Source organism: Terrapene carolina, unplaced genomic scaffold (genome assembly GCF_002925995.2).
Source record: "Terrapene carolina triunguis isolate 2854851 unplaced genomic scaffold, T_m_triunguis-2.0 Scaffold706, whole genome shotgun sequence".
Classification (NCBI taxonomy): Eukaryota; Metazoa; Chordata; order Testudines; family Emydidae; genus Terrapene; species Terrapene triunguis.
The window spans coordinates 1,834,878-1,857,878 of record NW_020665057.1 but is presented as its reverse complement, the minus strand read 5'-3'; the positions used below and the strand labels follow the sequence as shown (position 1 = coordinate 1,857,878).

At 41.7% G+C, this 23,001-nt stretch overlaps 1 protein-coding gene across 1 annotated transcript; it reads left to right on the top strand.

Moving 5' to 3' along the window:
* Positions 1–1,293: 1,293 nt before the first annotated feature.
* SLC9B2 (solute carrier family 9 member B2) lies at positions 1,294–21,334 on the top strand. The gene is made up of 11 exons (XM_029913510.1): positions 1,294–1,390; positions 2,078–2,258; positions 5,128–5,298; positions 9,081–9,223; positions 10,551–10,678; positions 11,397–11,572; positions 14,127–14,233; positions 15,657–15,806; positions 16,910–17,018; positions 17,770–17,906; positions 20,480–21,334. Exons 1-11 carry the CDS (start codon positions 1,298–1,300, stop codon positions 20,717–20,719), a joined length of 1,635 nt encoding a protein of 544 aa, XP_029769370.1. The 5' UTR covers positions 1,294–1,297; the 3' UTR covers positions 20,720–21,334.
* The last annotated feature ends 1,667 nt before the right edge of the window (positions 21,335–23,001 follow it).

The following is a 23,001-nucleotide window of genomic DNA, read 5'->3' as shown; positions in this document are numbered from 1 at the left end:
ATCGGCGGGTAGTGAAGACGTAGCCTGAGAAGGGAGGGAGTGTGCTGCTTAGCTGAACTGGAATTCCTCCCAAGTGATTAAGGAGCAGCCCTGACCGACTGGCTGTAAGGAGATGTGGGACATTGATGGTTGGAATGGGGTGGTCATTTCCACTGCATTCCATCAGTGATGCAGAGACACCCTCCCACCCACTCCTTCTTGGGTTGAGGCGGGGGGGGGAAGTATCAAGATACCAGCAGAGACTCAGAGAGCGGACAAGATTATTTTGAACCGTCCGTTTTTGTTGAAAGCACTGGGAGAATTCTCGTTGCGCCTATCAGAGTCAGTGTCCTCTTTTTGTTGTTTGTTTTGAAGGAGAGAACATTTTAATGGAATGTTCCACCCCCCACAAAAGCTAACTGTGCCAGCCTGTTGACTGGTGGCTGTTCGGAGAGGTGCATGAGATCACATGCTTAATAAAATGAGTGCTACTGAAAATTAAGGAATCCTGCAGGCTGGTTTGTTGGTAATTAGGTAACTACTGTACCAAGATGCTCAGATGCCACATTTGATGAGGGCAGTATAAAAAACCCAGACAGATCAATAGATATTTGAGATCTTAATTCAAATTCTTAAGGACTTTTTTGTTAAATAGGTCTGACATGGTTTGGGGTAGGAACTTAGCAGTTGGCAGAAATTCCTTTCACTACCCCCTTGAAATACAACCTAAATTTGGCCAAGTTTTAGGCTGTGGAAAAACACCATTTGTATCTGCGCATTATTAAAAATTGTTTGCTCGATTTTAACTTTTTGAAAGCTCTAGTGCACTGCACATGTTTGCAGGACCCATTGAGCCTCCTGCATCAGATGCTCATGATTCATGCAGAACTAGAAGTCCAGATAGGACACTGGAAAATCTGATTCTCTTCCTCCTATTGCTCCTGTGAGGGGGGGGGAAATTACTTATCGGAATCATACACACAAGGGGGATGATTTAAGGTTGCACAGACAAACATAGTTATGACTTTTTCCATTTCTGAGTTATTGACTTTGCAACTTCAACAATGTTCTTCTAACGTAGTTTTTTTTTAACAGAATAAATAGATATAAACTAATATATAGATATGCACACAAAAGCTTCCTTACATACTTTCTAATATGTAATATACAGTTGGTGTCTATGAGGTTTTCTCTTTTCTATGGGGAAAGAAAGAAATATGACTTTAAAAATGTCTTGAAACAGGCAAATATACGTCTGATTTGCTTCTGCTTATTCTTCAAAACTTTTGTTTATTTTTTTTATTGTAGGTTTGCCAGCATGGAGAAGGAGGATATTGTGGAGGAGAGTGAAGATCCAGAGCTGTCTATAGAGGTGGGAAATGGTACTGTTCCCATGAATCAGAAAACTCAGGTAATTGCATTTGTATCTGTATTCAGGCCTCTCCTAGTACAGGGTTACCGAGGGCAGCTCTCCTTTCTCCAGCTTCATTAAAATATTGAAGGAAATTAGTTTTACAAGGGGAACTTGTACCCCCTCAATTTGGGCCTTTCTTACATTTACCGTATATTCTATAAAGTGTTTCCTTTGTGGGTTTAGCTGCCTGAAATCAGTAGTCCTGACTTCAGTTGAAGTGTCGGTTGAATTAGTTTAAATATTACAAAGACCCATCACCCACACAAAAATCTTTCAGGTGGAGTTAAGATTACTGCAGTAATTCTCAAACAGTGAACCACAGGCAGTTCACTGGGCAGCAGCTGCTGTCTCTGACTTGTTTTCAGCTGCTAAATTGCATTAAAAAACAACTTGAAAATATGACATACGCTCCCAATGATGTTTCTCCATGTAGTAAGTTGCTGTAGTTGCCACAGAGATGTTATGCGAATATGACTGGGACTGGCAGGTGCCCTGTGCAGTCGTGAACGGAAGGGCAGCTGGTCCACAAGCAAATCTCTCTTAAACTGGGCTCCACACTATGTAAAAATATATTGAGAAGCCCTGACCTACAGTTATCTATGTTATAGTAAACATAGCCCTCGGGTAGCTTATTGCAAATGTACACAAGGCTGCTTCAGAGAAAGCTTATTGTTTTTAACTCAGGAGGTAACTGTCTTGGACTGCAAAGGTACAGATGGAAATGCACAAACGGAAGAAACTGCTCTGTTGCACAATTGTGCAAGGCAACTTCAGAAACCGCTGACAGAGTCAAAGCCTCCAAGGAAACTGAGGCAAATATTTGCTTGTCCTCCTCAAGGTCTCCTTGCCCGAACAGTGACAAACGGTATGTATGGGACAGGCGATGCAAAATGTTTAATTATTTGACATATGAGTATATACACCGACGTTTCATTTTCTAGATGTGATAGCTGACAGCTTTTCTGTAAACAGTAAAGAAACATGAAGGGACTGTTACTTTTGACCTGTCAGGCAAATCTTTAGGTGCACTGATGGGAGAATTTCGATGTAGAACAAGGACTTGAATTTTTAGTGCCTTTCCCACCCCACTCCCACCCCCATCCCCAGCTCCTTCAGTCTTATTAGCTGGCTTATCTTCATATTAGAAATTGTTTTGATCAGAAGCGTGAGTTCTTCAGCCTCTTTGAATGTTCTCACCCGTAAATGAACTGTAAAGAAGATTATAAATCTTTTCTGGCAAAATAAATGGCTTGTGTTGAAATTAGGTCATGAATACACTAGTTTGCAGAAGAACCTTCTTCTGTTACTTAGGACTCAGTCCAGCGCTACATACCTAAAATTTTGTAAGCCTAGGATCCTGGCCCCAAGGCAGATCAACCCATTCAATAGAAAAGTTGGCCTGTTATGGAAATCCAAGATAAAAACTCAGGGCTGGCCAAGGATTGCAGAGCTTCCCAAGTGAAGGCACTCATATGTATGTGAGAGCCTTCTATCCTATGCTATGCCCCTCTGGATTCACAGGCTAGTACATTTGTTACCCCACTGCCTCCCTCTCCTGGCTGCCTGGGCCTTGTCACAAGAAGAAGAAATTCCAACTCTAAAATGCAGGAACTCCCCTGTATGCATGTGGGGAGATGGTGCAAGAGGGCAGGGATGGATCATTCTGGGATTTTTTTTTCTCTTCTTCCATCTTCTATTTGTGTCCGTCCTTGCTTGCTCTCCCTGGCTGATTGCAGGACCAGAGCTGCGAGCCTAGAAGAACAAGATACCTTCAGGTTATGAAATATCTGCATTTTCCCTGCTTGTATCAGGGGAAACTCTCTGCCCTGCGTTAGGTTGTGTGGAGACCCCCTGTGCATGCCCCTTTGCTAGGGATTGTTTTCATAGTGGAAGAATCCAGTGCATAAATCTACCCAGCTGCAATTTTCTTTTATTCTTTCAAAATGAAACTTTGAAAACTAACAGCAATAAGCCAGGCCAGAGTATACAGTAGATTACTGGTGCATTCCTCAAGCAGCTGAAGACTTCACAATACAGGCAAGACGTGTTAATAGAATTACTCACCTGCTTACATTTAAGCACATGCTCAAGTGCTTCTCTGTATCGGGGACAGATGCTCGCTCAGCAATACAGTTAAGCCCCTTCGTTTTCAGTTTAAACTGATTTTTACCAAAAAATTCCCAAATTTTACAAAAAGTATTATTCCGTTGTTTCCAATTTTTACCCTACTTTTGTATCATTTAAATATATACAAAATAACTTGTTTTATTAGGAAAATACAATACACTGCATGAGATATATGTATTATGATAATACATTAGTCTGTGTATATATGCAAAGTTGCCTGTTGAAGTAAGTTTATGTATTAGTTTAGACCAGTGTGTCCCAAACTTGGGACGCCACTTGTGTAGGGAAAGCCCCTGGCGGGCCGGGCTTGGCCGGTTTATTTACCTGCCCCGTCCACATGTCCAGCCAATCGCGGCTCCCACTGGCCACAGTTTGATGCTCCAGGCCAATGGGAGCTGCTGGAAGCGGCAGCCAGTACGTCCCTCGGCCCACGCCGCTTCCAGCAGCCCCCATTGGCCTGGAGCATCAAACCATGGCCAGTGGGAGCCGCGATTGGCCGGACCTGCGGATGGGGCAGGTAAACAAACTGGCCTGGCCTGCCGGGGCTTTCCCTAAACAAGCGGTGTCCCAAGTTTGGGAAACACTGGTCTAGAAGATACACACCATAAACAAACAGGCATACACGCAAGCTCCGAAGTGCGTGCACATCTGAACTTACTTATGAATCTCATGCTCACCACGTACACATTTCAAGCTGTTAGCAGATCATAGGGTGACCAGATGCCCCGATTTTATAGGGACAGTCCCGATATTTGGGGCTTTTTCTTATATAGGCTCCTATTACCCCCCACTCCCTGTCCCGATTTTTCACACTTGCTATCTGGTCAGCCTAGCAGATCACAATCTAAAGATTTGACATACTAAAATGGGAAGAAAATGAAAAATCTGTATCAGAATATGTTTCAGAACACAAGGAAGTATTTGAAAGTTTTAAAAAAACAAAAAGGAGAAATGGATGAAGTTGAGTGTATGTGCTGCAAATGGAGTGGCTCAATTATTAAATGTAAATATTTATAGGCTTATAGTTCTAAGTCTACAACAGTAAACTGTTTATTCAAATGAAAAGTTTTATTTGGGGATTAGAGATATATTTTGTTTTCTTAAACTCAGAGATGGCATTATGTTTTGAGTTCTGTTTTAATTCTGCAGCAAACCACACTGATAGACGGAATTCAAAGCATTAATCTACTGAATACTTTTTTCCCCTGTCTTTCCACCCACCAAAATAAACCCCGATATTTACCCAGGAAAATTATTAATAATTTTGCACTGATTTTCACCTGTTTTTTTGTTGTTGTGGTAATAAACACCGATAAATTCCCAGGAAAAAATAAATAAAATAAAAACTGAAAACGAAGGGCCCTAAGTACAGTGCATACACTATTGTGACTTACTGTCCTATTTTAGCACCAACAAAATCAGAGCTCAAGCTCAAAGAACATCAAAGATTGTTGTAACTAAACTGACATTAAAAGTAAATGTTTTATTTCTAAAATTAAGCAGATAAAACTTTCCCCCCCCAAAAAAATCATTTACAAATGTAAATCTGAAGTGAACTAAGCCATTCCTTAGAGATGATTAAATATATTTTTACTGTCTTCTTCTAGTTGCAACAGTAATACTTGTCTGGGCTGTGGTCTGGTCCATCACAGGCAGTGAGTGTCTTCCGGGTGGGAACATATTTGGAATTCTGTTTCTCTTTTTTTTTGCTGTCATTGGAGGTAAAATTTTTGGGCTCATTAGAATACCAACACTGCCTCCTTTACCTCCTCTCCTCGGTAAGTATTGTGTGATATATTCTCTCTCTTTTTATTCTTGCATAGTTTTGCTTAGGAACATAGGAACTGAAATACAGGCTCAGACCCAATGTCCATTTAGTCCAGTGTCCTGCTTCTGACAGTAGCCAATACCAAATACTTCAGAGGAAGATGTAAGAACCCCACAATAGGCAAGTGTGGGATAATCTGCCCCCACACAGCTCTCATCTTGATCTCTAATAAAGATTGGCTTTAAGCCCTATAATGCACAAGGTTTAATATCCCTTCTATAACGTTAATTCCTGCCACAGTAGCTACCCTGGAATTTGAATGTAGGATTTCTGGCACTGTAAGTGAAATCCGTGCCCCTAGGTCACCTGGTTACAGGGTAATAATGAATTCATAATGCAAGGAGTGTTACTCTTGAGCTGTCTTGCGTGTATCTCAAAAGGAAGTTTCTAGCACTTTAAGAATCTCTGTCCCCCACCTTCCCCCAAGCAGTCTGTTTCTTCCCCCTTTGTCAGTCTTGACTCAAGCTTGTCACCGGGGTTGCTGACCTGGGCTCAGATTTCCCCCCCTATGACTCAACAATCCCCTGTCACAAATGATTTCAAAATGTGTCTTAGTTTCGAATTATAATGAAACCCAAACATTTCAAAATTCTCCAGGATGAAAAATTCCCCCCCAAATTCCTTTTTGGGTTGATCAAAATGTCTTCTTTCTATTATGACTTTTTTTCCTTTATATAATACAGAATAACAAAAACTTCAAAACAAAATGTGGTTTCAAAACAAAAAAATGAAATGTTTCATTCCAAATGTAAAAATGAGATGTTGTGAAATGGGATGTTTTGTCTGAATTTTTTTGTTTTGTTTTTTTTCTAAATGTCGGTGAAATCAACACAATTTCATGAAGTGTTTCAGTTTTGCTAGAACTGCATTTTCCACTGGAAAATGGTGCCGTCAATGTTTTTCTGATCAGCTCTCTTGCCACGCTTACATGAAGAAAATGGGAGTGCTTGCAGAGCACCATGAAGAAGCAGGCCAGAATCTGGTCCACTGAGATTATGAAAATAATATGTAAACCCATTGGATCTGACCATGATTTGGAATTTGCACATGGATTACTGAAGTGCAATGCTGTATGAAGTGACATATAGCATTAGGTATCGCAGCCTTTAGACAGTGAACTTGCTAAGTCAAAACCTTTTTATTTTTAAAGCAAGTTTGAGCTACTGTTTCTGACCATATCGATTCTTCTTACTTTTTGTAAACTACTCCTTTGCTCAAAAGTTATGACTTGGGCACAAAACTACTTGTCAGGTGGGTAATGCTGAAGAACAGAAGCATTAGCAGGATAGCACATGCCTGATGAGATGCTTTTAACAATCTTCATGCCTAAGGTTCCTAGTATTTGAGAAAAATCTAGGAATCAAGGAGGTAGAAGGGAATATTAAATGTTCTTTGTTTTCACATGAAAAATGGTGATAAAAATACAAGGACCTATATTCAGTCATGGACATCCTTGCCTTTGATTTATCCCTTTTAGAAGGAATTCAGTCCAGTGCAGATGGCTTCCTACTACTTAACCCTTACAGTGAGGCTGGGTGGTGCAATTGCCACCCAGCCTCACCTACATGGGGGCATATTGCAGAGCCTCTCTTTGGTGTGAAGGGAGTCTTTATGCCAGCCCCGCATAGATTAAAGGAGAGTATAGCAACAGAGATGGTCTTAAGAAGGGGCTATGAACCCCATTGTTATGCAGGTCCTATGACCCTAACATGGCAAAAGAAACACAGAGAAACTGTGATCAGTGTTCCAACCTATAGGCTCTTGTAATTGTCACAGTGAAGAACATGATGCTGCCTTTGTTTCTCCTAGAGGGCGTGGGAAGAAGAACAAATAGTAGCTATCAGGTAGACGTGTTCCAGGTCAAATAAAAGCCATAGCCAAAGCCTGTCAGCACACAGCAGGCAGTCTGTGAGCAACATGAGCACAGTATTGACTAAAAAAAAAAAAAAATCTTATTATGGATTTATATTTCATAAGATAAATATTAAGCTTCACTACTAAATTAAATGTTTGCAGGTTCAGGCCCTAAGATAGGGCATTGCAGGCCTGTGTTTAAAAATACCTTTTTCACAAAGCACTTCTTGTAGCAAAACCATCTAACTGGAGACTGCAAAACAAGCATTTGCAAAAGGCTGAATTTTCCTTGTGGCTCAAACAGAAGATGGGAGCAAACAACTGAAGTTCCTCCTATGTGAATGTTGCATTCATAAGAATTTTAAAAATCTGTGATTTAATTTTTGCACATATTATATATTTCATGCCAGATTTTCAAAGGACCTCAATCAGCACCCAGTCACTCCCCTTTAGGCACATGGATAGATAATGGGTCAGATTTTCAGACGAGCTCAGCTCCCATTTAGGTTGAGAACAATGGAAGCTGCTGGCTGTTGAGTACTTGTCAAAGGCTAAGTCTACACTAGAGACCTTACAGGAGCATTGCGGGGGTGGGGAACAATTGATGCAGCTGCAACACTGTAAGATCTCTTGTGTAGCTGCTTTTGCCAAGGGGAGAGAGCTCTCCCATCGACATAATTAAACCACCCCTAATGAGCAGAAGAAGCTTCCTTTCTTCTGTTAAAAAAAAAGCCTCACTTAAAAGGCATAAAGCTGCCTGCGTTCATGGTGGGCTGTGTAGTCTGGAATGGGCTACACTTGGATGGCATGTCTTAATTCTGATGTCTGTCGCAAGTACCATGTGTGCTCAGTGGGTTTGCTTGTTTCAGAAAAACAGGGTTTTAAATCAGGCCTCAGTATTTTTCTTCCTGCTGACCATCTGATTGTTTTGTGTATCTCATTTCTTAATTTCATCTTCCGCATGACTTTAGATTTCTTTGCTTTTATGAATCCTATTTCTCAGCACATGATTGCAGGACATAAGATACGGTTATAAAACTCATACTGACAGGGCAGCAGTATGATCCCTTGGATAGGGCACTGGACTGAGAATCAGGAGATGGGGCTTCCAATCCTAGGCTGCGCTGTGGAATGGCCCATGACCAGCTGGTTGTGGAGTGTCTACATTTTCATTTTTAGTGCTGTTAGCCAACTTGAGTTACTTAACAATCAAATGAATTACAGCACAATAAAAATCTTTAGTGAAAATAGGGCCTATACGTTTCTACGGCACCTGGTACACTGGGGGCTCATTGTTGGTTGAGGCTTTTAGGCACTACGGTAATGCAAGTAATAACAGTAATGTAAAAAAGTAAAGTCTAGATGAGGCTCACTGCTGATCAGTGGATCTGCTAATTCCCATGGAAATTAGAAAAATTAGAAAAAAACAGTTTTGCAAGAGCCATCAAATTACATAGCTATGACCACCTCAGACAGAACTTCTTAAATGTATGTGCTGACTAAAATTTCACTTAGTTTACTGTCGATGACAAATTTACATTTAATATAGGACATATCAGCCAACATTTCACCAGTATATCCATCACCAGTTTGGTATGGGTCAGTCAAACTACATCACTTCCAATAACCTTTACCTCTTACTTTCCTACTCAGTTTCTTCTTTGCTTCCTGTCCTCTAATTTTTCAATTTTAATCTCTCAGGTTATAGAGTAACATCTGTCAAGTACACCACTAACTCTTAAGAGGTCCTGTCCCAGCATAGCAGATCCTAATTTTCTCATTGAAGTTTTCCACAAAAGATTCTGATTTCACTCTAGACGCTACTGAAATACAATAATAACAACTCAGTCAAGAAATACTTGCTTGCTTGCTTTTTAGGGATGTTGCTTGCAGGTTTTCTCATCCGAAATACCCCATTCATCAGTGACATAGTCCAGATAAATCCGAAGTGGTCTGCAGCGCTGAGAAATATTGCCCTTTCCATTATCTTGGTCCGAGCTGGGCTTGGCCTTGATCCAAAGGTACAGTATCTAATGTTTCTGGTGTAAAAACATACAAACAAACAAGCTACCAGCAGTATCAAAATATTTGATCAGCTGTTTGCTTGAAATCAATACTATATCGAATTATTAAATCTCATAAGTTTTGCATTTTATAGCCTTGTTTCTATTGGAAGTGGTTTAAAATACAATACAATATTGTTCTTATATTAGTGAAGGTTAAGAAATATCTATACCCTATCAGCCGGATACATAGGACTGGTGAGCATTCCATTTTGTGATTTTTTTCACTAAATAAATAAATAAAATTATTTCTGTTTTGTGAGTTGGACATCTCAGTTAAATGCACTTTATCTTGATTTGCCAAGTTGTGTAAATTGTTCCATTTGTTTAGTAAGTTTTCCTATAAAGTCTATTGTCCTGCTAAGAGATCATTCAAAGGGAGAAAAAGGTAAAATAAACAATGCAGGGATCCAGGACACTGAAGAGAAGAGAATCTCCTTTATGATAAGACACTCTGGTGAAAGGAAGCCCTATAAGTAATATTTTTTATTGTTTTATGTGAGGATATTAATTGTAAAGAAGAGTCCAACTGCCCTAGATGAAAAGACAGCTGACATCGGTCCTGATAAATAATAGATCCCATGATATTTCTATGATCCCTTCCCCAGTCACTACGAAACTTGATATCTCCAATGCTAATAAAAGAGGGGGGGAAAGAAGGGAGGCTCCTGCCTAGTTTATAACTTGACCAGCTAAAATCAAGCTATAAGGTGTTGCCCTGTTCCTACACTTGAATGGAAGTAGAGGGTATGTCAGGCGTAACTAGCACATGTTAGCTAAGCCTACCTAAACTCAGATACTTTTCCTAGTCAAGGTAAAGGCTGGATAGGAAGTGTCCATCATGACATGACATGAGATTTTTCTTGAGGATACTCACTTATAGTAAGTCCCAGAAAATCTCAGGTTGCAACATTTCTATTGTTACTCTCTAAAATGTCTGTTTTCCAATGTAGCATCCTATTCTTTACCAAGACATTCAAGAGGGCTTTTAAACCTTGTGTTCGGGCACATTGTTACACACAGTTGGGCTGCCAAGTTCAGTATTTGAATTCTTTTCCCTCTGTGATATGGCCATTTTCAGACCAAAGGAGACCAAAGCTAGGACCAGATCAAAGATGGGCTCAACCCATTAAATGCCCTAAGTCCTAGCTTTTACAATAAACTGTACTGTATGATGCCATGTCACTGGTACTTCAGTAATAAACCAGAGCAGATCTTTAGCTGCGTTTCTCTTTATGAAATTGAAAGGATATGTTGTTAATGTGTAAATATATTTCTATTTCAGGCTCTGAAGAAGTTAAAGGCAGTCTGTTTAAGGCTTTCTTTCGGGCCCTGCCTCACTGAGACATGCGCAGCTGCTGTTCTTGCCCACTTTCTGATGCATTTGCCATGGCAATGGGGATTTATATTAGGGTAATTTACTCTGTTTTCTCCTCTGTAAAAATTCAAAATGGCTTAATTCTAGCTGATGCTGCCAATCTCCCTGCTAGGGATCTTCCCTTGAACTAAAGAATGCCATGGCTAGCCCAGTGCATCCTTCGTGCACTGCCAGGCAGAAGACATGGATTCAGTACTAGTTGCCTGTGTGTCTCACAATGGTGAAATGCTGTGAAAGCTATGCCGTGCCCTGTGGCTGGTTTGAGGGGGAGGTGTTCATAGGCAAGGAAGGGAATCTAGCCTCACTGCACGAAACTGGCAGGGATGCTGGTTGTGATGTAGGCCCTTGAGAGTAAAGAGTTAGCATAAACAAAAGAACAATGGGGTGATAGAATCCTGGGGGGGCTTTGTCTGGAATGCAGAGGGCCTTTAGGAGCAAAAAGAAATGTTGTTGCAGGCGTCCTATTAGGACGTGGAAATACTGGAGTTCAGAATTTCCCTTAAAGAGCCACCTATAGCGTAGCCATTCCATTAAAATCAAGAGATAGAATCTGATATGTCCTCTACTCTTTGGGGGGACGGGGAGTGTATTCATCTTGTTCCATCAAACCACTTATTTTAATGTTACCCATTTGGGCACGTGACAAAAGTGGACTGTAGGTTTACACAGATGTGTAGTTAAAAGGGCCATGGTGGATTTTCCAGTTGAATATTTTATTTTTAAGAAGGGATTAATGAAATTCTGTGTGTTTAGTTTTGTTCTAGGCGCTGTCTCTCCTGCTGTTGTGGTCCCCTCTATGCTGATCTTGCAAGCAGGCGGGTATGGTGTTGAAAAGGGTGTCCCGACCTTACTAATGGCTGCTGGCAGCATTGATGACATTCTGGCCATCACCGGCTTCAACACATGCTTGGGCATGGCCTTCTCTTCAGGTACACTACCTAATCCATAGATGGCAAAATCTAGGGAAAATATGAAAATATTATAAGGAATCTGCAATCTGCTATGGTCAATTAGTGATAAATCTATAGGGGCTCGGTTTATATACTGGAGACTCAGATAATAATTATGTGTGAAATTACCCATGTGCAGAGCAAGTGGCTGATGCTAATCAGATCTGCAGTAAAGCATATTAGTATGTGCTGGGACCTGGGAAACCTGAGTTCTGTTCCGAGCTCCTCCACTGACTCGCTGTGTGACCTTCAGGAAGTTATTAAGACTTTCTGTCTCCATTATTTTTATTAAATTATTATTCTGAACAAGTAGGTCTGACAAGCAATTCCTTCAGCATTTTCCCTCACTCTTGCTGCCCATGTAAAGTTAGAGAGTCATCTGGGTGGATCATCTTCTTCTTCCCAGATATTAGACAAACGATGATATTTACGAAAAAAGTCAAATCTGTGTTTTTTAAAAAATCAAATAACTGATTTTCACTAAAACAAATATTGGTGGGGAAAATGTCTCAGTTGATTAAAACAATAGAAAACTTCCCAGATATTATTGCAAACTTTGTGCCCTGAAAGCCTCTCTCTGACTGTCTCAAGGGAAGAGTTTCCGAGTGGTGTGTTGGAAGTGGATAGCTCTTATTGTTGTCACTGAGAATTCTGTCACTAATTTGCTGCACACTGTGTTAAATTTCCTACCACCTGCCATCATTTGCAGCTACTGAATGTTGATGATAGGGTAAGGATTGCCTGTATGGCCATCTCATCCCTATAAGGATTGTGTATGTTTCCCTCTCTCCCTGTTGCTCATCCCATGAGAAATCCTGTTAACCAGGCCACTGTCATAAACCAGGTTGTCTCTTAAGGTTTATCTTCACTAGAAAATAAGGCAGAGTTAGAGCACAAACTTGAAGTCGTGTTTTAGGGCTATGAATTAGGGGTGGGATTTTCCGAGCACTCAGCATTAGCCTAATTCTGCTCCAAGCAAAGTCAGTGGTAGAACTCTCACTTCAATGGGAGCAGAGTTAAGTCAGCACTAAGTGCTTCTGATTAATCCAATTTGGGTGCTCTGTACACTGAACTAATTTTTGAATGTATCTCTAAGTGGTAGCCTGTTTAAGAGGCAACAAGAATAGTGACTTGTTCATGTGAGGAGGGATAGCGGTGAAGGGGAAATGTAGGCCAACATTGAGGTCTGGTCTACACTACAGAGTTAGATCGATGTAAGTAGCTTACATCCACCTAACTATGCCTACACTTAGTTTTTGCTCCCGCTGACATAAGTGCCATGCTACGCCAACTTAATAACTCCACCTTCATGAGCGGCATAGAGTCAAAGTCGAGGTAGATAGGTCGATATAGTGGCCTTGTAGACACTGTGTTAGTTACGTCGACTTACTGGCTTTCAGGAGCCGTCCCACAATGCCATTGAAAGTACAATTGATACAAGTGCTCCTGGTGAGGGCATGCACCACTGACACAAGGAGCAAAGTGTAGAGATGCACAAGTGATGTAATTACTGTGGCGGCTGTATGCCGACGTAAGTTAAGTTGACTTAATTTTGTAGTGTAGACATGGCCTAAGAAATACTGTATCATCAATATTTGTAGCTAGAAATCAACAAATGGCTGATCTGGTGAAAGTGTTTGCAAATTAAATATTTTAGTAATTTTGTATTTCACAAAGTAACTAAACTTTCTTAGGACATGCATGTGACTCCCATACTGTGTAAGCGAAATTCTTCCCTGCCTAAAAAACCCCCACAAGGCGAAAAAGTCTCTACATCTTCCCAGTATGAACTCAGAGCTCCAGATACCATCCCATCATGGGGAAGGGTTTGCAGCCACACATAGGAGGCAGAATATGTCATATAGAAATCATATGGTATCCAAGGATTTATGGGGACATCATGTCAGATTGTGGGGCATCTGTGTGAGGACCTTGCGTGTCAGTGCTGCTCCTCCTCTGTGCCTTCCCCTGACAGCACCGCTCACTCAGAAGCCATGCTGCCAGTGATTCTCTCCATTCAGATTGCACATTAATCTCTTTCTTAGAAAGCAGAAGGGAAAATCAATGCTGTCGTGAGCACTGTTAATTCCCACACTGATTTCCACCTAGGGGCCTGAGGGAGGCCTCCCATGTACATCTCCTGCTCCTCAGCTCTGCCCCTTCCTTGGGGTTGATCTACCCTCACAGAAAAGACTCAAGTCTCAACCATACTTTGTGCAGATGAATATCTGCAATCTTGCAGAGAGAGCATGTGATTCAGCATACTTCCATCCCCATGCATAGCATCTGGGCCCTTGAATTCTTGTTCCTTTCCTCGCCTCGTGCAGAAGAGCAGAAGCTCTCACCATATAGTATAAAACTACATGATCATGAATCTGGAGGCTACGCTAATCCCCTTATTTCTTGTCCAACATTTGGGTTGCTTCTTTCTGTATTTTCTCTTGCAGAAGGGATGGTGACTAGTGGGTGGTATAAGAGGGGTTGTGCGTAAATACTTATGTCTAAGCCCTCTTCTCTTACTGTTCACAAACAGGTTCCACGCTTTACAATATCCTCCGAGGGGTCCTGGAGGTTGCAGTTGGCATAGTAGCTGGTGGGCTTCTAGGAGTTTTTATTCAATATTTCCCAAGTAATGATCAGGTAAAAAAACCCCAAAACTTTTCTGAAAATATACCACCTAAGGTATCTTGCTAAGAGTAGAGACGGTTAGCAGGAGAACTAGACAATCCATTTCCTAACTCAGAATGGGTGTGGAGATGACTTTATAGAGAATGGTATGTGTCTAGCACCAACGGTTGTGAATCCTGTGAAATTTTATTATTTGTTAAAATGGATTACTTGTTTGCTGTTATGTTAATGATGTGCGATTTCATAATTCTCCAATGTGCTGGGAGTTTAGACCCTTAGCCCCCAATCCTACTCCCTGTGAAGTCACTGGGAGTTTTCATGCTCAGCGGGAACAGAATCTGGCCCCAATTTCAGCCAATAATGTGAACATCAATTAGATTGATGTGCTTCACATATGTGCATGAGAACATTCCTTGTTATGTGAGTTGCCTGCGATGGGTACAATATGCTGAACTAAGAGCAAAGTAACAATGATAGTGCTGAGTTTCCTGGGTTTAGCTGGTTTGTAATGCTCTTAATAATATTTTAACATACAAGAGTATTGTGTATTTGTTGCCTTCAATAAAAATTAAGATTACATTATTTTAAATCACATAAGGCCTCTGTAGTTGGCTCTAAGATTGAGGCCGTGGCTACACTCGAAACTTCAAAGCACTGCCGCGGGAGCGCTTTGAAGTGCGAGTGTGGTCGGCATCGCGCCGCCAGCGCTGGGAGAGAGCTCTCCCAGCACTGCAGGTACTCCACCTCCATGAGGGGATTAGCTTACAGCGCTGGGGCACTGTTTACACTGACGCTTTACAGCGCTGTAACTTGCTGTGCTCAGTGGGGTGTTTTTTCACACCCCTGAGCGAGAAAGTTGCAGTGCTGTAAAGCGCCAATGTAGCCAAGCCTTAACTGGACAGAAATTTGTTTACAGTTTGCATAATGCCTTTGGACTAGAGGAATATGAGATTATAAAATATCCCAAAAGATTTTGGGGAACATCCTTGCCCCATTGAAGTCAATGGCAAAACGCCCATTGACTTGACTGGGGCCAGGATTTCATCCTTTGTCTCTTGATTATCAACATGAAGAACACATTACAGAAACAACCAGATGATTAAATGCTGCTAACTCAATGGTTGCCATTAAGTAAGATTGTTTGTATAGAACTTCGTGTTTAGAATTCCTATGGTACAAAAGCCCTTTGCGCGCACAACGATTTCGGATGGATAGAACAAAGGAAATATTGAACATCTGAAATTAAAGTTCCATAGGAATAGAAGTAAAAAAGAAAATAAACAAACAAAACATCCTCGTAGCTGACGTCATTCGTGGAAGCTCTGGTTCCTCCATCTTGGTGCAGTTTCTTATTGGTGTTTTAATAATTAAGCTTTTTTCCATTTTTTTTTTTAAATAAAAATGTACTTTTGTTTATTCCTTTCACTGGTTCTAGGCATCTCTTGTATGGAAGAGAGCATACTTTGTGTTGGGCCTGTCCATGTTTGCTGTGTTTGGCAGCCTGTACTTTGGTTTCCCAGGATCAGGAGGACTCTGCACACTGGTCTTGGCCTTCATTGCAGGCATGGGATGGTCAAGTGAAAAGGTGAATGTTTAGATACCCATGCCTCATAGCTAACTGAAGTCACTTTAAATACACAGGGTCAGATTGTGATCTTGGATGTCTGGAGGGTGTTGACCAGAACCTCTTAAGGGCAGGAGTAGGGTCACCTGGCTATAAGGCAATTCCCATCCTCATGTGAGAGAAGCTAGAATCAACTTCTTAGTGCGTGGTGGATATATTTCTTAAAGAGTACTTCCCTTTATTTCAATCATTTAAAAAGAGTTTTAGTTAATAAAGTATTTCTGCAGATTGGTGCCTAACAAATATAGTTGCTTTTGCCCCTAGTCAGTATGCATGGGATAGTAATGGAGAACACCTGTAGAACCCTTCAGCTATAACTCTGCCAGTGTGTCCATTCAGGCATTCCAAAGACATTAGGCGTAAACACTGATCTGCCTTAATAGTGATCCCATCTGGCAGTTTTTATCTTCAGCATCTCAAGAATATGTAGTTTGAAAGTGATTGTATATATGTGCATGTAAGTTTAGATGCAGTTATACGAGACATATACACACGGAGAAAAGCTCGCTGAGACACAAGATCTTCTCTGGCTGTGTTGAAGAAATAAGTCTCTGGAAATGTAAACATATAAGGAAATGGGGACTTGGTATTTCTTCCTGCAGATGTACAATGTCCTGCTAATGGTACAATATGTACTGTCATGAGTGAAACATCAAATTCCTTTCCAATACGGAGTCTTTTCCCTGTTCTTTTAGCTTCAAAACCCTTCTTTGTGTAAGAAAGCACATGACAAAGGGCTGAGCAGTACAAACACACTTTCACTCCCTCTGATTAGTAAAAGGAAGGTAATTGCTATGAATTATGACTTGTACAGGCATAGTGCAATATTGCTTCACCAAAATAATTTTGCCTTAAAATCATAATGGGCTGTGTCTGCATCTTGGCAACCCCATTGCATCACTTTTTTCTCTTTTTTAAAATATTAATTTTGCACTATAACGCAGACAGAAATGGACACAGAACAATCTCTCAGTCAGTCTCATTTTATTTTGTGGTGAAATCAAATGTTGAGGCCACAAGGTCCAATTTTTGTAACTTTACAGATTGCACCCCTTTCCTTATAGGTGGCTGTGGAAAAAATTGTTGCAGTCGCATGGGACATCTTTCAACCCTTTCTCTTTGGTTTAATTGGAGCAGAAATATCCGTTTTGTCTCTCAGGCCTGAAACTGTTGGTAAGCCTACTTGGAAAACCAATACTGTAGTTTTGACTAGAGTTTTTGCCAGCTATCCTGCCAAAAGAATCACTACAAAACAGCTTGTAATGACTATTGGCCTATAGGTTATGCCATAGCTATACAAGTTCGTTTCCTTTGTTTTACCTGCCCTAGACATACTGGAGCAAATGCTCTTGTGAGCATCTTACCTATATAGCAGGTAGGGTTTGGCGGTGGTGGGTTGTAGGTACGAATTGAGCATCTTCTCAAGTTCTGAATAAAGTCTGAGTTTTCCAGTCAATACTGCAGAGTTAATTCTAAGCAAAGTACTACATTATGGGGCAATCTGAAGCTCCTTATCCCAGCAAAACACTTGACTTCCATAGGAGTTTTGCCTGTGTGAGGAGTGCTAGATTGAGGCCAGTATGCTGAAAACATCATTTGCACAAATGCACAGTTGCATCGCAAGTGGTTTTAAGTGACAATGGCTCTATCAAGATAATGTCTTGCATTATCTGCTGCATTGGTCCTTGTTGTCTGAAGTATATCCTCCACATCTCAAGACACCACATTATTACTGATTCACTAAACTAGCATTATAAAATACTTCCAAACACATGGTATTGGGTTATTTCTAATAGTCTGTACCTCATTTTTCTAATTTGAAAAAAATTGACGCAAAAATGTTGTTAATCGGCAATTTTAAAAGCTCGTTTTCCTCAAATATGCCCCCCGCCATTTTAAGAAGTTGTTTTTCTCTCTGCTCTAGGGCTTTGTGTTGCCACACTGGGTATTGCCTTAATAGTACGAATCATTGCCACATTCCTGATGGTGTCTTTTGCTGGCTTTAACTTCAAGGAGAAAATATTTGTCTCATTGGCATGGATCCCCAAAGCCACTGTCCAGGTAGAGTATGGCAAGAGGGGGAATGACAGGATCATAGAAGACACCGTGGCTGATTCTCCTCTCACACCAGTTTTATACCAGTCTAAATTCACTGACCTCAGTAGAATTATTAGTGATTTATCCGGGTGTAAGTGAGAGAAGGGTTAGGACCATTGACTGATCTGTGTGGGACTTTGAAATAATGAATTCTGGGTTTCCATATTGAAATGGGCAGGGGAGTTGCAGCACAACACTTGGGTGCATGCTGCTGTTCACGCCCCTATGGTCCAAGCTCCAGGGCAGTGTAGACATAGCTTAAGTTTCCTCTCCAGTGTCCTGTAGGGAATCTAAGTTTAGAACTCTGCTTGTGCCTCCCTTCCCAGGCTGGCAACAGAGGTTTCAGTCTCTCTACATACTGTTAAAGACAGAACATCACTTTCTTGTCAATAGGACAGAGGCCACTAGTTGGCTCAGAAATTCCACTTGTGTTCTTCAGCTTCATTTTGGAGAGGCAGCATGAGCAAGTGGTTAGAACTGGGGACTATTGGCAGTCAAGCTTTGCCACGGTCTTACTCTGTGACCTTGGGCAAATCACTAAACCTCTCTGGGCCTCACTTTCCCCATCTGTAAAATACTTACCTGCATCACAACGATAGTGGGCAAAACCTAAGAAGGGTAAATACCTCCTGCAAGATGCCATAACTCCCATTGAAATCAATTGAGGGTCCTCAGGTCCTGCTGAAGTCTTGCATCTTGTGATGTTCTGCAAGATCAAGTTCAGTCGGAGGCTATCCTCATTAAGTGCTTTCAGGCCTATCAAAGAAATGGCTAAATAAGAAGTTATTTATTATTTGTATTTTGTGTTTGGAAAGTGCTTATGTGATCCTCCACAGCAGACACCTATATAAGTATAACAAATTAAATAAAAGTACATTTCACAGTTTAGACACAATGGCAAGGGCTTTTTGCTACTTGAAAGTTCAAGTGCATGGACTTATGGCCGCTGCTGTATGTCTTTGTAAAATGCATGAGCAGCCCTATTATCCATTGGGGAATCTCGTGTAGGAGCAGAGGGGTTATTTTAACTTGATATTTGACTCTTGTATGACCACTGCTGGTCCTTTGCAAACAGAAATGAATAAACAGAACAGCAAAAAAAAAAAAAAGATATTTGCAGACTAGATAGGTGGCCATTTAAAAAAAGAAACGACTAGAAGTCCCCTCTGACAATCTAGGAGATGGAGGGAGATGGCAAAGTAAGGTGAATGGTTGTTCTGTAGGTTGTTTGGACCCTTTCTGTCTTCTTCATCCTCTAGGCATTTTCTGTGTCTTTCGTTCTGCCACCCTATAGCTGGTTTCCTAGTTGAACAGAGACACATGATACTTCAGCAGTCAGGACTAGATTCCTCTGAGTGCTGCTTTTCCAACCCTTGCTTTCCTTCATCTGCCCTTTAAAAGTGAAAGTACATAGTGACAGCATTTGAGCAGCAGAACAGCTAGGCTAAATATGCATCTGGCCCTGAACTTGGACTTCACTGCAGCTTTCTAGGCAGCCAGGAAGCAAACTATCAAACAAGGGAATGCACCTCTCCCTCCATCCCCTCCCAGAGAGGTTTGGTTGTCATGAGGAAAGTCTGACCATCTACAAAGCCTACTGTGGATGGTAAAACAAACTGTTTTACATCAGTGGCCCTAGGCTGAAAAGCATATAACTATAAAAATCATGTGGGTCAAATGTCAGTTTGGACCCCAAAAAAATCAGGAGCCTCAATTTCAGTTCAAGTGTAATAGGCCTATCTTGCATAATGTGGTTAATTAGTTGGGGTTAAAGTGTTTTCCAGGTGCTTTGCACAGAGGCTGCTCTGTGACAACCCACCATTGAAGTTGGCAGCTGTGATCCTCAAGAGATGCCATGGCTGACAGTCTCCAGGTGAAGCTTCCAGGGGCTGACGGCAAAGCTGTCTCTTTGGAAGGCCCTGGCCTCTGGGACCTGCAGTCCCCAGAGATGAGACGAGCCTGAGTTTTGTACCTTTTAAGGCCTAGTCCAAGATTCATGGCCGAAAATCTCAAAAATTACTAGTGATTTTGGGTGCCCAAGTTAAAGTACAAATCAGGCCCCTTAAAAGGGTTGAATTGGGCATCAAAAATGGTAGCATCCAAAAGTCACAAGTCATTTTTGAAAATGTAGGCTTAATTAGGCCTTCCCTCATACTGGAGTAACATGACAGCTCAGCAATGTTTCTCATGGAAGACTATCACCAAGGGCAAACCCACTTGAAAAGGCAGCTTATAGTGGAACAAAGAATGAAGGCCATAGACAAATATGAAGTAACCCTTAACCTTGTATATGGTTCTTAAATCTTATGGTGTTGGGAGTGTTAGAAATGTAAATAGATGACAGCCATTTTGGGTAAGAAGCAGACATCCCCCTGGCCACGAGAATGTATGCAGGCTAACAATGGAATGGACGTGCGCACGTGCACCCACACACAACTCCAAGTGTAGGATTAGACCCTTCATTTACATCTTTAAATGCAAATGGTTAGTTGTTCCATTTCATTGTTTTCTTTAACAACGTTTTTCTTTCTCTGTAGGCGGCGATAGGTTCCCTTGCCTTAGATACAGCCAGAGGGCAGCAGGATGAACAGCTGGAAAAGTATGGAATGGATGTTCTAACAGTGGCATTCTTGGCAATCCTGATCACAGCTCCGATTGGAGCGCTGGTTATTGGCCTGGCAGGGCCCAGACTTCTGCAGAAGGCTCAAATAAGCAGTGGTGAAGAGGATGAAGGTGTTGGAGGAGGAGGAGAAGCAGAGATCGCTGGGCCCGCATAGGAAAGAAACAGTGGAGAGTATATTGGTCTCACAACTGCTGCTGCTAGTTACTTAGTAAACACAATGTCTGTACTGTTCGGAAGGAAACGGAAATAGGTAACAATCAGTTACTGGTCCTAAAACAGCAGCCCTCATGTTTTGCAAAATATTTTTAACTGTTGCTAGAGCCTTATGAGGAAAGATGAAAAGAAATAAATGTACAGTATGTAGGCTGCCTAGATGATAACTGATGGGCTAGGATAATGGTCTATGGTTAGTTGACGAGTGTGGGTGTAAACACCATGGAAGAAGTAGTGTTCAGGGTGTATAACTGGAAGAAATGAGATGAAATTTGAACAGAAGAAAATTTAGAGTGAACATCAGGAATAAATTTCTCATGTTGAGATTAGAGATTGGGGAATAGGAGGTAAGACCCCCATCCCTGGAGCCACTTAAAGTTAGACAGGAACATGCATCTGACAACTGGTGGACAGTATATGGAACAATCCTGCACCTAAGACAGTGATTCTGAACCTTGTCCCATCTGGGACCCCAAAACCTGTGTTTTCATGCTGTGATCCACCCAAGTCTCTTGCAGTCCTTTGTAGTTGCAGAGGATTGTGTGATTCAGTCATAGCAAGAAACTGCAGGAGGGTTTGCGTAGTGAGTGGGTGCACTGGGGAGTGGGGTAGTGCTTGTGGGAGTTGCTTGCTGGAAGGCTGAGTTTGGAGCTGGTAGGGGGAATGGCTGGGGGGTTGACTGAGGGGTTGTTTACGGTTGGGATGGCTACTACTAGGGATGTTTCATTTTCTGCTCCCTCCTGCACACACACAACTCAGTCCTGGGACACCAGCAAACTTGACCAGAGAGGTGGCTCAGCAGGGGAGGATGCTTAGGGGATGGAGCAGCCCCACACTCCCTGGGGGCAGGACCCAGGGCGGGGGTTGGGGGGTGAAGAGGGTGCTAAGCCCCTGCCTGGGCGGCGGTGGGGAGGAGGGCGGGGGGAAGGTGTCTGCTGTGGAGCCTGCAGGGCCGGGGCATGAACAGGCTGGAAATCACTTCCCCCACACCACTCCAGAGCTTAGCTGAGAGGTGGAGAGGCTTCTCTGTGCCAGTTCTGTGCGGGGCTTTGGCACAAGCAGGGCTTGGCTCCTCCTGGCCAGCGCCCTGGGCTGGAGGGTTTTGGGCTTTCCACGACTGCCATGACAAGTACCGTGGAAAGAAAGAAAGAGAGTGACCTAGAGAAACATTGCATGGAGCAATAGAGAGAGGAGCCAGATCCATCAGCGTGGCACTCAGAAGCCTGAACAGACCAGCACAAGACCAAAATGAATGGTGGAAACTGGTGGATGCCCTGCACACCTGAGGATAAAGGAGAAGAAAGAAATATTTGAATGTATCTCTCCCTTCCACCCAGTTTTTACAAGCGAGGTATGTACTTATCAAGGTTTGTTAGCATGGAGTGATATGGATCTTTCTAGAAAGGCAGGTTCCATATGGATTGGAAGTGCAGTAATACCTGGAAATGTACGTCTTGATTGATTTTTCCTTCCGAAATATCTCACCAGGGGGAGCAAAAGGCTCAGACATGTGGGTTTTTTTTCTTAATACAGGTTTCAGAGTAGCAGCTGTGTTAGTCTGTATCCGCAAAAAGAACAGGAGTACTTGTGGCACCTTAGAGACTAACAAATTTATTAGAGCATAAGCTTTCGTGGGCTACAGCCCACTTCATCGGATGCATAGAATGGAACACACAGAAAGAAGATATTTATACATACAGAGAACATGAAAGGTGGGAGTAGCCATACCAACTGGAAGAGGCCAATCAATTGAGATGAGCTATCATCAGCAGGAGAGAGGAAAAAAACCTTTGAAGTGATAATCGAGATGACCCATAGAAGGTGTGAGGATATTTTAACATGGGGAAATAGATTCAATTAGTGTAATGACCCAACCATTCCCAGTCTCTGTTCAAACCTAAGTTAATTGTATCTAATTTGCATATTAATTCAAGTTCATCAGTCTCTCTTTGGTGTCTGTTTTTGAAGTTTTTTTGTTGCAAAATTGCCACCTTCAAGTCTGTCACTGAGTGGTTAGAGAGATTGAAGGGTTCTCCCACTGGCTTTTGAATGTTATGATTCCTGATGTCAGATTTGTGTCCATTTATTCTTTTGTGTAGAGACTGTCCGGTTTGGCCAATGTATATGTATAATACAAACACTAGTCTTCTTACTGTTGCATCAGTCTTTCCCACACATTCAATACAATCTAATTCAGATCTGATTTTCAAAATAACCTGTTAC